The sequence below is a fragment of the Acyrthosiphon pisum genome, chromosome A1 (assembly GCF_005508785.2).
Source record: "Acyrthosiphon pisum isolate AL4f chromosome A1, pea_aphid_22Mar2018_4r6ur, whole genome shotgun sequence".
Classification (NCBI taxonomy): Eukaryota; Metazoa; Arthropoda; class Insecta; order Hemiptera; family Aphididae; genus Acyrthosiphon; species Acyrthosiphon pisum.
The window spans coordinates 108,727,520-108,745,268 of NC_042494.1; the positions used below are offsets into that span (position 1 = coordinate 108,727,520).

At 29.3% G+C, this 17,749-nt stretch overlaps 3 protein-coding genes across 5 annotated transcripts in view; 1 reads left to right on the forward strand and 2 right to left on the reverse strand.

Moving 5' to 3' along the window:
• LOC100572098 overlaps positions 1–10,403 on the reverse strand; it is a 21,335-nt gene extending 10,932 nt beyond the window's left edge. For both annotated transcript variants that reach the window (XM_029488010.1, XM_029488009.1), the window contains exon 1: positions 9,750–10,403. In XM_029488010.1, coding sequence (XP_029343870.1) covers positions 9,750–9,908 — 159 coding nt within the window. In that variant the 5' untranslated portion in view covers positions 9,909–10,403. The remainder of the gene's footprint in view (positions 1–9,749) is intronic.
• Positions 4,074–7,875, forward strand: LOC100165880 (transcription factor SPT20 homolog). The gene is made up of 2 exons (XM_008185828.3): positions 4,074–4,436; positions 4,531–7,875. Exon 2 carries the CDS (start codon positions 4,598–4,600, stop codon positions 7,730–7,732), a length of 3,135 nt encoding a protein of 1,044 aa, XP_008184050.1. The 5' UTR covers positions 4,074–4,436; positions 4,531–4,597; the 3' UTR covers positions 7,733–7,875.
• Positions 10,404–14,091: 3,688 nt separating the features above from the next.
• On the reverse strand, positions 14,092–16,571 carry LOC115033821. Of its 2 annotated transcripts, none has more exons than XM_029488008.1 (2): positions 16,072–16,571; positions 14,092–15,890 (listed from the first exon to the last, which is right to left on the reverse strand). In XM_029488008.1, the coding sequence occupies exons 1-2, from the start codon at positions 16,169–16,171 to the stop codon at positions 15,466–15,468; spliced, it is 525 nt and encodes a 174-aa protein (XP_029343868.1). In that variant the 5' UTR covers positions 16,172–16,571; the 3' UTR covers positions 14,092–15,465. The 2 variants fall into 2 exon arrangements, 1 of the variants encoding a protein (XP_029343868.1); XR_003839137.1 differs by lacking the exon at positions 16,072–16,571 and adding an exon at positions 15,959–16,068 and having other exon boundaries at positions 15,778–15,890.
• Positions 16,572–17,749: the final 1,178 nt, after the last annotated feature.

Genomic DNA, 17,749 nt, shown 5'->3' on the forward strand with positions numbered 1-17,749 from the left:
GCATATGTCCGCGATCCAACGCTTATTATCGTATTTTGAAAAATCGGAAAAAAAGTGCAAATTTACTGAGCATGAGGCAATGAGGTAATGAGTATATAAGCCGTATTCTGTTGTCGTGGTAAACTTTGAGTTGCCGTAAGTTTTAAATAGTAAGTTTACGTAAGTTTTTTCAAACCCTTTTGCATTCAGGATATCAAAACACGTATTTTGGTTGAAGAAAAATTGGAAAAATAGGTGTCCGGTAAATAAAAGTTAAATCTTTATACTAGCTAATATTATATACCTTTACAATAATTATTATAGGTTTGAGAGAAAGTTGTGATAGTGGCATAGCCCATAGGAACGGATTGGGGAGAGATTTCAGGCCGGGAAAAAACAAAAGTATACCGATCTACTTACGATCATTTACCAAATATTGAATTTCAGGCAACATATTATTAGGTATGTTGTATGTATTATTATTTTAACATTACTTCAATATTTTTTTTATAATAATTCAAAATTATTCAAAATAATATGTAATTTCGTCCAAATTTGTACTTAAAATGACTATAAAAATAAACTGCGTAAATGTATTTTTTAGATTTTTTGGTAACAGAATTAATTACTTACGTGGAATCTTGTTTTAAATTTTCAATTCTTAGATACAAAAATTGAACATTTTATAAATTTTTAACTACAAAATAATTTTTCAAATTAAAATTTGATAAATTTTGTCAAAATTTGATCTTTAAATGCTTATAAAAAAAAATTGTGCCTATGTATTTTTAATATTTTTCAACTGATATTGTAACAATATATCAGGAGCTTTGTATTAAATTTATACACTTTTTGGCCCAACAGATAAAACTTTATTGATATTTATAGAAAAAAAAAACTAAAAAAATTTAAAACTGAAAATGTCCGTAAACAGCTCAAAAAGAGTCAAATTATTTAAAAAATTTTATCGTATATATAAAATGCTAATATAAACATTCAGTGAAATTTTCAAGTTTCTACAGTCACTCGTTTTTTAATTACAACAAAATAAGAAAATCGTTACGTAAGAAATCGAGTGAATATCAAATGTTGTAAAAATATGAATTTCAAACGCCCATAAAAATTTAATTTGAGTTTCTTATAGACATTTTTTTTTGGTAAAGGTAGATTATCCTATAAGGAATCTTGTATTACATTTTAAAATCTTAGATTTAAAAAGAAAAATTTTTATGAATTTCTAACTCGAAATACCTAATTTGCAAATTTTCGTGATTTTTCCATATTTTGTCATTTTTTGAACTTTAAATGCTTAAAAAAAAAAACTGTGACTAACGATTTTTAATATTTTTCATCTTCCTTTGAAACAATATACTAGGAGCCTTCTATTAAATTTTCAAGCTTTTTTATCCAACAAATAAAATTTTATTGATATTTTTAGAAAAAAAACTAAAAAAAAATGGAAAATAAAAATGTCCGTAAAGAGCTCAAAATACATCAAAATATTTTGAAAATGTTATGGTGTATAGAAGATGCTAAGATAAACATTCAGTCAAATTTCATGTATCTACGGTAATTTTTTTTAAAGTTACAACAAAAACCCAAATTCAATTTGTGAAAAATAGATTTTGCGTAAAAATTCCCGTTTTTCGTTAATTTTTCTTTTGTTTTTCCCGGCGCTTTTGTAAACCACTGGGAATTTTAAATTTTGACCTCCCCAATGCACCAACGATATTCACTTTCTGATCGAACAAGATACTGAAGTTGAAAATCGTAGCATTATTTCGACTACTTATCGTGTACACAGACACAAAAAAAATAAAAAAAAAATAAAAAAATAAAAAAACACACATCATTGTAAAATCAATACATTCATCGTTCCACTCAGAATCTAAAAGGTGTCCAATAAAGAAGAGTTTTGCAAAAATTCAAAATTGTTATAGAAGAACTTATTTAAAATCAATACCTACTTGATTGTCTATACAAAAATAGCATTTATTATAAATTCATACTAACGACAATCCTGTTTTTAATACGATAAACAAAAAAAATAGTTATAATACAAAATCCCGTTTTCTATTTTTTTGGATGCTTAGTTCATCAATAACTTTATCTGGCATGATTATTGTATTGACCGGTGACATACAAATAAAGCCAACACATTAAGAGGACGCTACACCCGTATGTGTTTTCTCCGTCTTACACAAACACGACATAGCAAATTGTCATTCACTATTCTCAATAGTGAGCTGTTGGTTTTGATACTAGAGTGAAATTATTATATTGTTATATTATTATAATTATTATTATATTTATGACCTATTATCAAACTTTTAGGTAAGAACATTTTCTGGCTCTTAGTGTGGGTGATTTTTTAATATTTTAATTTTCAAGCGAGATATGATCATTTTTAATTTTTTATATTTCTCATACCCTTATTTTTCTCGAAAATGAAAATATCGAAAAATCACTCACGCTAAGACCCAGATAATGTTCTTAGGTACTTAAAAGTTTGATAATAGGTCGATTCACTCTAGTATCAAAACTAACAGCTCACTATTGAGAATAGTGAACGACAATTTGCTATGTCGTGCGTGTGTAAGACAGAGACAACACACGCGGGTGTAGTATTACAATAGTTAAACGAATGTTTAACCGCGGACTTCAACTGGTAAAATCAGTTGGTTAAGCGTAACCGAAGTTGGTTATAATAAACAAAATATATAATAATTACTATTTAATGTATAGTTATTATTCAATATTAGATAGGAAAATTGATAAAATATTTACTTCTGTTATACTATTTATTAAGTATTCCTTAATACTTAATAAAAACTTCTAAGAAAAACATCGTTCAGGTGTATAGCAGTTGATATAGGCAAAGTACAAAATATTTTCAAGAGTTCATGAATATTTGGATAAAACTTTTTATCACAAACATCTAAAGCATGTAACCCAGAGATGAATACAATGTTTTCAGTCACTAAAAATAAACCCATGCCCTATGGTAAATCTAGTCTTCATGGTAATTTTGTTTTATTTACCGACTATTTATCGGGTTTATTATAAACACTCTTGTATGAAAAATAATTCGCAGCAAATTCAAAAATGTAGTATACCATATATATGTTTTTATTTTCCGATATTTATGCCACGAACGACTAGTGGCGTATAGTATATCAAAGCGGTCAAATTACCACGGCTAGAACATTTAGAAAACAGATATACCTACTTAAAACTTAAAAGTAGTATAATATTGAGAAATACAGAAAATAAGTAAACTTAACTTTACAAAAAAAAAGGTCAAGGGGGGATCTTTTCCCCCCGGTAAATACGCCACTGGCGTAAAGCGCAAGTAAGAAGTATGGCCATATTTTACCATAATTGTATTGACATAGGTATCCTACAATCCTAATAATAATAAATATAACAAATTGGCGGGCCACATGTGACCCACGGGCCGCGTGTTTGAGACCACTGCAGTCCTCCATGATGGAATTTATGATCATACATTTATAAATAATATATGAATATATTTATTCAGGACTCGGGTATCAATAAGTCGATACCTATATATTATTAAGGGATGGTAATAGGAAATTAAGAAATATCCATTCATATTCAAAAATGTTAAATAATCTTCAGGCCCAGCCAATTACCTACATTATTATATACCTTAAAAAGTTTATTTTAAACCGTGTTTAATAATTAATAACATAAATGATCCAAACTCCAAAGTCACGAATGCACGATTATAAAGAACCTTTCTTTATAATCGTGCATTCGTCATTCGTGCCACGGACCACGGTTGATAGAAACCGTGATTTGTGCTCAAGTCGCAATTTTTTTCTGAAAATGTTGTTATCTTTGTTGTTTTACTGTTTTCTCTCTGTCACTATTGTTCTGTGCAAGGTTCTGTGCAATAAATTATAATATTGTTCTGTGCTATAAATGGTTCCGTGTATTGTTCGAATGTTCCATGATATAATAACTGTTGTTCTATCATGACGTATGGTTCCATCACAGAATTCGGTTCCATGAAAAACCGTACGCGGTATCTGATAAGCGTCGAGCCATATGTTCGCAAGGTCGAGGTTGTTTTTTTTTCGCGCATTCCTCATCGATGAGGCGTGTTTTCGTGGAAATATGCTGCAGTACATACGTCTGCGTCTGTGAAACGCGAAAAAGTCTAAATTGACGACGATCTACGAATAATTACGATTCTGCCGTTTCGTTTCTCGATGCCGTCAGTTTATCATCCGCTGCACTCGATCGCAACGTTGACGCTTGCAGTGTCCGCGCCGCAGACCGCAGTGTCCGATTGATGTCGTAACTAGTCGGCCGTAGACTACGGTGGTACGCGTATGTTCGTGTCTGTTTCGGTTTGATATTTTTTTTCCACTCTTGTCGCAGACGTATGTTGTTCCCGCCACACAATGTTGCACATAAACTCAATGAAAGTATGTAACTCACATATTTTGTATTTTACACTTTAAAATCGTTGTAATAATATATTCATAATATACAGATACATTGTTAACAATACGTGTTTAGGCGTCCACGTTTCCAGCCTAGGTTATTCCATTATAGGGGTATTGTAGGATTATTGAACCATATCGCTATGGATGACGGTAGTGTTGATCAAAAGGCCAACGATGTGCAGTCTGATCTCAAACAAAATTGTGTGGAAAATGTAAATTCCATACTGCCACCTACAAGTGATAATTGTGTAGCCAAAAAGACGTCGTTTGAAATCACTAGTATCACAGAACCAAATAACGATGATAATGATGAGGATTCACCAGACACCGACTCACATATTCACGATCACAGAACAGTAGATAACAGGCACGAAGCTGAATTGCAAAATTATGCTGACAACATGGTTGTGTACAATACGTCTAATGATCTAGGCAGTTCTGCACCAGTCATACCGACTAGCTCACAATATGGTCTGGCTATTGTTGACAATTCAGATGGTGGCCATTCTTTAGGTTCCATAAAGAATGAAGATATGCATGGCATCGATGCTAATTCACAAAAGAATGAGTGCGATTTAAATGGTCTTCAAAACAAAAATAGAAATGAGAGGTTCAAAGTGGTGAAAATTGAAAGTACAGAACCATTTAAACGTGGTCGTTGGGTTTGTATGGACTTTTTAGATCATTCAATGAATCAACAACAATCAGGTAACAATAAAATAATCATGGTAAATGGTGATAACAAGGCCTATTCTCAGGCAAATGACTTGGATACAACTGAGCCATTGGACAATGGCCATCATGAAAGTCCCGAGTTCAGAGTCTGTACTAATAATGTCAGTACTTACACCAGTAATTGTAATAACTCTGATAATTATAAAAATCCAACTTCTACTTATAATATTGTATCATCTGGTGTAACTACTCCTATCCACAGTGCTTGTGTATCTCCTGGTCAAAGTTTACAGACTAATATGCAAGTTCCAGTTTTAACGAGTCAGCCAATTTCAACTTCTGTGCAAGCTCCACAGCCACAAAGTCTTACCCAAGTTCAATTACCAGCCCAGCATAATAATATTAATCAGAATTGTCTACCACATTCCAGCTTACAGTCTCAGCAGATACAACAAGTGATTGCAAATGCTGGAGTAATGCAGTCTCAGTTACAACAAACTCAACCAGTTATCAATGTTATGCAAAATCAAAACTCATCAATACAACCTCAGTCTATTCAACATATAAATTCTGTAGACCAGAATGTCACTCAAACAATGCCACAACAATATCAACCTATGTCACAGGCAAATTTACAACAACAAATTATGCAGCATAACATACCAGCACAATTTCAAAAATCATTTGTTCAACAGAATCAATCCGTTTTACCTAATTGTGCACCTATACAGCAATCAGTAAATCAAATGATTAATCAACAAGTTCCTCAATATTACAACTCCCCACCAGTCCAGTCTCAAAATGTTACTTCTGAATCTTCAACTACGGTGTCTATGTCCAATCAACATATTGGCCAACAGCAATTTCAGTCAATACCTATTCAAAATCACGTACAACTTCAACAGAACCAACAACAATTGCCACCTCCTGTGCAACAAATGCAACAACAGCCTAGTCCACAGCAAAATATGGTACAACAAAATCAAATGCAATCTCAAATGGTCCAACAAAATCAGCAATTGTCTCATCAACCAACCATTTCACAGCCTAGTCAACCTCAACAAACCCAGTCTGTTCCTCAACAAAGTCAACAAATGTCTCAGCAACATATCCAGCAGCCTCAACAAACACCACAACCCCAACAGACACATGTCCAGCAAGTATCTTCGTCGCAGCAACAGCAACAACAACAAGCCCCTCAACAAATGCAACAAGTTGGACAACAATTACAAGGACCACAAGGTTCACAAATCCAGCAGCAATTGCCTCAGCAAACTCATCATATCAATCAACTTACTCAAATTACCAATCAACCGCAACAAATGCCTCAGTCAAATCAAATGCAACAAATAGCTCAGCAAAGTCAGCAAATTTCACATCAACCTCAACAAATTACACTACAGAGCCAACAGATACCCCTACAGACACAATTACAACATTCTAAACAAATGCAAACAACTCAAATTCAGCCACAGTCTCAACAAATTCCTCAACAACAGCAGATCCCTCAACAACAACAGATTAGTCAGAGTCAAATGATTCATCAAAATAATCAACAAATAAATCATACAGGGCAAATGATTCCTCAGCAAACTCTTAATCAAGGACAACAGTTAAATCAACAAAACCAACAAGTTCAACAGCAACAGCAACAGCAACAACAACCTCAACAACAAATACAACAACAATTAGCCCAAACTAGCCAACCTAGTCAACCAATGTCTCAACAAATTCTTCAACCAAATCAAAGTATGCCTCAACAAAATCAAGTACTAACTCAGCAGTTGGGAATAAGTCAATCAAATTCCCAAATGTCTGTATCTCAATCTCAAAACCAACAAGTAATTCAACCACAGCAGCCACAACACATGCAACAAGCAGGGCAGCAATATCAACAACCTCAACAAATGATGCAATCTCAGCCACAGCAATTGCCAATGCAAAATAATCAACCCATCATGCATCAGCCAAGTTATTCACAGGCACAAAGTTTGAACGCTATGCAACTTAATCAAGCCGTAATGCAAATTCCAACTAACACTGTTACGTCTACTCAAATGCATATTCAGCAGCAACAGCCAGTGGGTCAATCTAATATGATGCAGCAACCTCAAATTTCCGTTATGCCACAAAATAACATACAACCAATTCCTATGTCCCAACAACAAATGACATATTCACTTCAACAACATGTGCCTATTAACCCAAACTATGCTAACAGTATGCAAAATTGTTACATTCCTTCCCAACAACAAATGGCTCCATACAAACCTTCAATGAAAACTGTAGAAACTGTCAAAAAAAAAGAAGACAATAACACTGAAGATGTTGATAATGGAACCACTAATAACGCAACTACCACTGTAGCAATCGATAACAAAATTGAACAAGCTATGGATTTGGTCAAAAGCCATCTTATGTATGCTGTGCGTGAAGAAGTAGAAGTGCTAAAAGAGAAGATCGCAGAGCTAATGGATAAAGTTGGACTACTAGAAACAGAAAACTCTAATCTTAGGATGCTTGTTCCACCAGACATGTTAGAACAATACAACCGTGAAAAACAAAAATCTACAAATGGTCAGTCTACTCATAATCAATAGGCTTAAGCTTAAACTATTTGGTAAACCATGAAATACTAATATGTTAGGCCAAATATATATAAAAAAAACAGTGATGTGTACAGATTGTTATCTTTATTAGTTTGATTTGTACAATGTAATATTAGTAAAGACTTTGATTTTAATCATTTTATTTTAATAGCTAACTGTGTAGCTAGGTATGTACTTTTATATTTTTTTGAGTATGATAATATTTCAAATCAAATAAGCCCAAAGTTAAAAATATTCAAATGTTGAGTATTTTAGATTATGAATCAGAAGGACACTGTTATATTATATTTTGTTCATTTATACTTTTCATAAAATAATGATGATTTGTTTTTCAATGTGTTTATTTTTTAAGACTGTGTATAATTAAAAAAAATTCAAAATTTAAGTCAAAATACTGATTATTTTTTTTTTAGTTATGGTATACGACTTAACGAGGTACATTATGGCCTTGCTTTGTGATGTGCAATTGTTTGCGAATTTAAATGTAAACTTTACTTTAAGATTGGAACTGACTGAATAAAAAAAATTGGTTAAATTTTTAATGATAATTTTTTTAGGTGTGCTGAAAAATAATGATAATTATTAACATACACTCCAACTGATTATTTTGTATAATACCCAGTTTAGTATAAAAGCTCGTATAAAAGACATTTTTTGATTGTATATTAGAATAAAATTATTGTACTTATAAGCAACACTTAGGTAAATACAAAAATTAAATTCTGCATGATAAACATATCATTGTGACATTTGTTAGTATTATCCTGAGTTTAAAAATATGTATGTGTATACTCTCTTATTAGATACATGTATGAGAATAAATATATTTTATAAAGCATACAATTAATAAGAGAGTAAAATACTATATATCATAGTTAATACACTTCCTTGGAAATGGCTATAACCATTAACCAGTTTTGTTATCATCTTTGTCATTAGATATTTTTACTAAATTTAAATAGTCGGTATACCTATTTCTATTACACAAACACGCTGGCATCTAATCACAATTGTGGTCAATAACGACATTGTTGCAGTCAACGTATTAACTTGTTGATAATTTTTAGTCTTATAAGTTACAATTTAAATTTTCTTCATATCTCTAAATTGCTCATGTTTATGGATTTCTGAGTCACTAGCAGACAGCAGTCTTATATTAAATATAAAATACTCAAATTTTAAACTAATAGATTTTTGATACAGGTAGACAGGTAGTATACAAAATATAATCTATAGTTATTTATAAAATTTTGTATTAAATACTCAAATATTCTTCTAATTCTTCTAACTAAACACCACTTATACTATTCAAAATCTATTTTAATTATTTAAGTAAACATTTACTTAATCATATTTTAAAATAGAACTAATTAAACCAGAATCATACTTTAAAATATTTAATACTGTTTGTGATTAATGTAGGTTTATTTTTTAAAGTCATTCAACTATCATTTGTGATGTGTTTTAAATAATTATATTTTAAGAATATTAAATATTTGAGTATTTACCCTAAATACCTATTCTTTACAGTTGTACTTGTTTATTTTACTCATTACCTACTACATATTATTTAATACCAGAAATGTATAACACCTAATTATTAAAATATGTAATTATGACCTTTAACATGTAATTAATATCACTATGACAATTTATTTTATATTAGCTGTCTAGGCGACAATATAGTTTTAAATAATATTTTTATTAGCTTGCTGTATAATGTGCAAAGATTTATATGTATATTATATTTGTTTCAATTATTATGAATTGTGATAGTTTCATTATATACAAAATTGATAAGGCTTGTGAATGTATACCTAATATTTATGTATTGAAGATATTTGTTTTTGCCTTTTCAGTTCAAGAATATAATATGATCTTCTTTTTATACTCCTACTAGACAATATATATTATTAATAAATAAATAACTAATTTATGATAAAAAAAAACTGAGTATTAATATTATTTTTAACTATTTAACTTAGATGTAGATTTTTAAGATGATTACCTCCGACTGAAATGAATTCCAACGTTGTGTGACATCAGATTGAATGCCATAATTTAAAAAACTCAACTTCATTTCTTTTTTTACCATAGTTTGTTGATCGGTTACTCTATTGATCATTGTTATTCCAAGTCCAAGCTGAAATATTGCACTAATTATCATAACACCACTAATCTATATTTAAATAAAATACACAAGTATAAGTTAATGCAGATTAATCATTATTGATAACAGTATAGGAAAGGTAACAGGTACCTACTAAATAATAATCAATGCCAATGAAAAAAACAAAATCAATGAAAGCTGAAAAGTAATAAGTATATTATACATTATGTATGTACTATGTAGGTAACTATCAAACAAAAAAATTGTCTACTTCTATCTTTGTGGGCATGATTTTTTTTTTTTTGGGGGGGGGGGAGTTAACACTTCTTCTATGAGGCTATTAATTTGGTAATATGTGGACTTCAATCTTCAAGTGTGGCCTGGGGGAATGTAAAAATATAAAATACAAATAAAATTCATTCTTTTCAAAACATTGCACTCAAATATGTAATTGATGTACCTTCCTGGTTTTCTACATATTATCAAACTTAACATTATACACAGATCTAAAATTAAAAACCATAATATAATAAAGAAGCCAATTTCATAAAAATGACCTACATAATAGTCTATTATCTCATCCAAATCCATTAATTCCAAACTTATCCTTTTTATGACTTTATCAATTCCTGGTAATCCTCATAGACGCCTGAAGTGTAAATAGTAGGTATCATGATCAGTACCATAATGAATAATGATTATTAAACATACATTGCCACATAGGTAATAGACAATACCATCAATGGGTACCTATAGCTTCTTTTATCACTTTTCTGATTTTTTTATTCACATACTACAGACCTATGCTTATTGTATCGATTTGAATGATTTGATATAGATTGAATATTACGTTATTACCTACATATAAGAAAAATCCATACCTCAATTTACAAAACATGCTGTACGATTTTCATTACAATCGGACTAATTGAACATTAAATATACCATTAAAAATTAATCATAAATGATTGACACTATATGTCAGTGATCTTTATATAATTATATAAAATAAATAAATTACTTGTTTGCTTATTAACAATTATTTAATTATTAACAGTTACATTTGTATATTATACATAAATGTACACTATACACACTACCATAGTAAATTAAATGATTTAATTAATTAATTCAGTAGGTACCTACCTTATTCATTTATATAATATGAATATGTAATGAAATAGTTTATTAACTATAATATTAATTTGTTCATTTGCCTACACAATAGCAAAGTTGTCTGCGTATAGTTAAAGCAGTATATAATGCACAAATACACGACAACATCGTTAAAAAGCCGCTATATAAACAAAAGAATATTGTCTTATTTGTTTCTAAGTTGAGAAACGTTCTTGTGATATCCAAATTTGATAGATATTTGTCAGATGTTTTCATTAAAATAATTGAACATATCTAAAAGAAAATAATAAATAATATTTACACTTATGTTTCTTCGTAATTGGTGACTAACTTACAATATTCATAAAAACTATCTTTACTTTTAGAGGCCTAGAGCTATATTTTTTAATTTTATATATAATTCAATAATTTTGTAAATAGTAATTTAAACTATAGAATTGTTTATCTTATATAATATCAATATGATATATCTAACTACCAGCCACCTATTCAGAAAGTTTTATCGTAAATATATTTTTAAGTTTCACAATGCATAGTTAAGTATATAATATTTCTTAGAACAAGGGATATAAAAATAAAAATGAATATTTTAGATTCTGAGCGGAGCAATGATAGTATTAGTATATTATATTCAAAACATTGTGTGTCGGATATGTATAGATATTTATACTATATAATAAGTATATATTATATAGTATAGATAGTTAATTATGTGATTTTTGAAGTGAAACTTCTTTACAGACAGTATAGTGACGAGAAAATATAGTCAAATTATGACTTATGAGTTATTGAGTAAGAGTATGCGCAAACAGCAATAACTGTGTCGAGACATGTTTTTTACAATTAATTCCAAACACGATTTGGTTGTGGATGCAACGAAAAAAGTTTTTTTCATGATGATTCAACTATGTTTGGTAACTACAGTAATCCTCACTTCAGTGTCAACAACTTGATTGGCTTGATTGTTAATAGGTAGCTACGTAGACACGTAGTTAATTTACATCAATTAATACCTAAACAAATTGAAACACGATGGAGGAAAATCAGTTATAGAAGAATTATATTGATTTTAATATTTGGTGCTGTACTGCTGTGTAAATTTATTATTTACTCGAATCAGAAAATAGTTGAGAATATCAGTTTTTTTCATAGATACCTCAAGTTCACATTTTAACGGAATTACTAATTAGATATTTAAAGAATTATTCGCGGGGATACTTGAAAATTTTAAAGTATAATATATTAATTTTATAATTGTATATTGTACACAATGATGTTATATTTATATGCACAATGAAATTTTTAAATGAAATGTTTTAGACGAAAATTAATTCAACCTTCTGAATATTACCAATATGAAACTAAATTATTTGAATAACAATAATATCGTAAGTTATACTATTCTTTACTCAGAATCATTTTTCGTACCCAATTATTTAACATCGAATTCAAATTTAATGTACCTAACTATCGACACCTACTGTACGGCAGAGTTGTTTACCACCTATTTTTAGTTTATTTTTCTAGAAATATTAATTTGAAAAAATGTACGCCAATTCAAAAAACTTTAAGTTTAATTTATTAGTTATTTAGTTATATAGTTCTTTTTAAGCTGATTTTATTGGAATTATAAAACAAGTTGAGCGTAAATCCATAGACCATAGGTAATCATTTTTTCTCAGGAAGTTCAAATTATGACGACATTGGATATTCACACATAATAACCTATACCCAAAAATTTAGATTCTGAACGGAGCGATGAATGTTTTGATTTTACAATGATGTGTGTTTTTTTTTTTAAATTTTTTTGTGCGTCTATCATCACCTTTTAGGACAGTAAAAGTGCTTAGAGTTTCTTCAAAAGTATCTTTTCTGATAGGAAAATGGATCTAGCTGGTACTTTAGGGGTAAAAAGTAGGGCAGGGAAAAACAAAACAGGATAAACAGTAATTTTTACGCAAAATCGGTTTTCTACAAAATTGATTTTGGTTTTTGGTGTAGGTAACTCTTAAGCAAATGACCGTAGACACATGACATTTTCACTGGTTGTTTATATAAGCATTATCTATACACAAAAAGATTTTCAAAAAAATTTTGATTTGTTTTAAATTGTTTACGGACATTTTCAGTTTCCAATTTTTTTTTATGATTGTCAATAAAATTGTATTTGTTGAAAAAAAAAGCTTGAACATTTAATACAAGGCTCCTAATATATTGTTACATACAACGATATTTGAAAAATATTAAAAATCAATAGACTCAATTTTTTTTTATGAGCATTTAAAGTTCACGTCTTGATAAAATACCTACGTATAAATTACGAAAATGTGCAAATTATTTTGAGTTAGAAATTCATAAAAAATTTTTCTTTCAGATCTACCTATGATTTTAAAATGTAATACAAGATTCCTCATATGTTTGTCTATACCTTTATCAAAAAAAAAAAACAAAATGTCTACAAGAAAGTCAAATTAAATATTTATGAGCGTTTGAAGTTCATATTTTTACAACTTTGGATATTCACTTTATATCTCATGTAGCGATTTTCTTATTTTGTTGTAATTCAAAAACGAATAACTGTAGATACATGAAAATTTCATTGAATGTTTATATTTTCTATACCTACAACATAACATTTTGAAAATATTTTGATTTGTTTTGATTTGTTTACGGACAATTTCCAAAAATATCAATACAATTTTTTTTGTTGGGCCAAAAAGCGTTTGAATACAAGGCTCCTTGATATATTGATGCAATAGCAGTTTAAAAATATTAAAAATACATAGGCACAATTTAGCATTTAAATTTCGATTTTTGAGAAAATGTAATAATTATTTTCTAGTTAAAAATTTATAAAATGAACTTTTGCAGCTAAGGATTGAAATTTTAAAACAAGGTTCCACGTAAATAGTTTATATATAAATTACCTACTTTATTCACAATAATATCCTCAAATATACTTAGTAATAACATAGGCTGACTTACAGTCTTCGCTCAGAATCGTTTTTCTTTTACAATGATATTATATCATTGAATTCAAATTTAACACCATCCATTACAGTGACCCACTTATGTAACCTACCGTATAGCAGAGTGACATCTACTTGTCCACCTTTTTTTATTACATTTTAAGTATTAAATTTGCATATCATCCATGCAAGTTATTATTTTCTATGATAGATGATCATTTTAAAATATTAGAATTCTTTTAAGATATTTACAGGCAATAGTAGCTATTGTCTATTAATAAACCTTTTTATGCTGGAAAACAAAGTTCAAGCATTGACATTTTTCAATAATTATAATCACTTTTTGCAGTAAATAAACACCTATCAAATCTAAGGTCATGCCTTTGAAATATTAAGTGTTACCACATACCATTATCGTTGAACCCACTATATTACTGCATTATATGTAGTAAGTTGCAAGTACATTAAAATATATACACAAGAATACAATTTAAAGTCTAAAAAAAATGTTGAGAACTTTATTTAAAACGTATCCAAGTTGAAAATTATAACTTTTAGACTTTTTATAACCTATCACCTATGTCTTATTGGCTATTATAATGATTTAACAAGTAATGACTAATGACCATCATTATATGCGTTTATGAATTATTACTTTTTAGTACATAACGTCAGTACCTATATGCAGTATTTGATATTAAATGCATAATGTTACCATACGATAAAATATTGGGGAATGGGGAGCGGAGGTAAGTATTTCTCTTTACCTTCAAACTAACAAGGTTGGTTTGTTTCAACCGGTTATTGGTATATGTTATAAATAAATTTATAATATTACAATATTATATTCTTAGTATTTTCAACTAAACTTTTACTTTGAAGATTTTTTTCAGTTTGGGTGATGTTGGGCTTGATCAGCCCAAAGGGCTATCCCAAAAGGCTATATAAAGGTTTTACAAAATTACAAATGACTAAAAAGTAAAAATAACGAGAACAATAAAAAACAACAATGTGTATCACCGGACGCGAATTGTCACATTTGCATTTGTTAAATTTTTTTAATTAATAGGAAATTCATAGACTTACAATGCTAATTGCGCTTCAAAACATCCAATTATATATAATATTGAAGACGTGATCAATAAATTGAACAAATTGGCCTAAGTAAGTTGTAAGTATCGAGGAAAAATTATTTATTGTTAAAAATTTAAATAAATATTTTCTAATGAACATTGGACAATGTATGAATAAGAAAAATTGTATTATTCTATTAGGAAGAAAATATACACAACAATAGTTACAGCGGAACAGCGCAGTGGCTTTTTATTTCCTGTTTTGGGGTCCACTAATTTACTCTTCGGTAGGAATCCTGGTGCTACTAGGGTATTTGCAATTAATATTCCATCCCTCAGAACTAAATCATTAGGTGCTATGCCACTGGTCGAGTAATTTTACCTAGCGTAAAAAGTTAGATCTCATATTCTCATCTATACAAAATATATTAATATCTATATTTTGCTCATGCTTACCATTAAAAAAATATTGGAATAAATCATTATTGATGGTTCAGTGTACATGAACACTACAATATCTTTCCATTTTTCGTTTGTACGACGGCTATCTAAATATCTGCTATCAATCGACGTCACTGAACTATAACCTTCATACAACAACGAGGACCTCCTTATGTTATGCACACTTTTATTATCGGTTGTAAACTGCTGTGGCGATCGTTGACTTTGATTCTCCTCATTATTGTCTTCTTCCGCAGATAAAGGTTGTCCACCGTAAGCAGACGAGGTCCTCTTTCTTTTAACTCTTCTATTGAGCTCTACTTCTTCTAATGGATGTAAACTAGTTCGCCTTTGATTGACAACGTCAGATCTAGATGATTGCGGACTCGGGTTTTGCGGGTCATTTGGATTTTGTGAAACTGAGAAATAAAAATATTTTAATTTATAAATATTACGACCATCGATGACTATTAATTTACGTACTTACTTTTTCAAGCGATCATTAGTTAGGAATTGTAAGAAATATAAGTATTAATTTGATATGATTATTTTTAAGAATTAGGTAGACTTTAAAATTACGTTTTTTAAAATTATAATTACCATTTTGATCAGAATCGGGTGTTTCGTCTATTTGCTGATTTATATCATTTGCAATACTATCATCCTTTTGATCTAAAGTTTTTGAATCATCATCATTCATGATAATACTAAGTATATTAGTAAACAAATAAAACAATTATAGTTTAAACTTAAATGTTTATTAGGAGACTAGTTATATATAGGTAGGTACCTATAATACTTATTTGTCACTTAGAAACATCAAAATATACATTTTATATTATATAGTTACTTGTGTATATAAGCATTATGGCATTGTATACTGAATAGGTAATCTAACATAAAATACCTACTTAAATCACTATATATTTTATACAAATTTAAATATTTCTTATTATATATTATAGGTATATATTATTATTACAAAATATAATTATAATAAATTCAAAATTGTAGTTATCAAGTTTTTCAATTATTAAAAATATTGTACCTCGTAGTTTCTGGGTGCTTTTCTAAGATACCTATATTCTTTCGAATTGACACAGTATACGCACAAACGCATAATAAAATGCATATAATACATTTAGACATAATACATATATAGATATACAGTGACACCTCCCAATATAGCTGACAACTCCGAAAAAAGGGACAAAATTTGAGCGACCGAGAGTGTCCGGTTTTTAGAGGTTTCACTGTAATACACATAGATCATAGGCCCAAATACACTTAGCCTCTAAAGCTCCCAAAAATTAATAAAGAAAATTAAATTAAATGTTGTTTTAAGCTTATTTAATATTATTAAAGCAGGGCTTTAACACTCACAAATCTCAAACGCTATTTCCGCCTATGGGTTATGAATTATACATTACATTGGATTAAGGAAGGGGATCTAGCCGGGGCGGAAGCTTCGGGGCCCTCTCAAGTACCAAAATGAAAGGGGTTTAGGGGTCCAAACAATTTTAAGCTAATACACATTTTTTAGTCATTTAAAAAAATAGTTTTTCTATATTTTAAAAAACCATTTTTTTAATTGACAAAAACAACTAAATAGTAGGTAAATATACCTACGAAAGCACTATATGGTAGAAAAGACGCATTTTACTGTTATTTAATATTTTCATTGATATCAATAAGAGTTTGCTTCAAGTAAAGCAAGAATAAAAATGTATTTGATAAAATTGTTTTTGTTTTGTATATTAACTTTTGTTTGATATTTGTTGTAAATAAGTATACTGACATACTGTTAATACATTTAAAAGTTATTAAGAAAATTAGAATTTAGTAGAACTATTAACTTTCATTGTACTACAATTAGTAGTTTTATAGACATAAATTACATACAGCTATTAATTTTATAATGCAATTGTCAATTTGTAAAATAGTTAGAAAAATTTAATTTTCAGCAAGAGTAGCGAGCCGCTTTGTAAAGCATGTTCAGTCAATGGGGCCCATATGAAATTTCAGCTCTGAGGCCCAATAGGATCTTAATCCGGCTTTGGATGTACCTAGACACCAAGTACCTATAACAACATTCCAATAGGTAATATGTGGTTTGCATTTGGACGAGTTTTTGCAATATGTAATGTGTTTAGGTCGTTTGGGAAATTCGATACCTACATACCTTAAGATACCTGACAATATACGATAATTTAGACAATGTTTACAAATGTCAAGTCAATCATGGCAGTGGCGTATATAGGGTGGTTTAGGGGTTCAA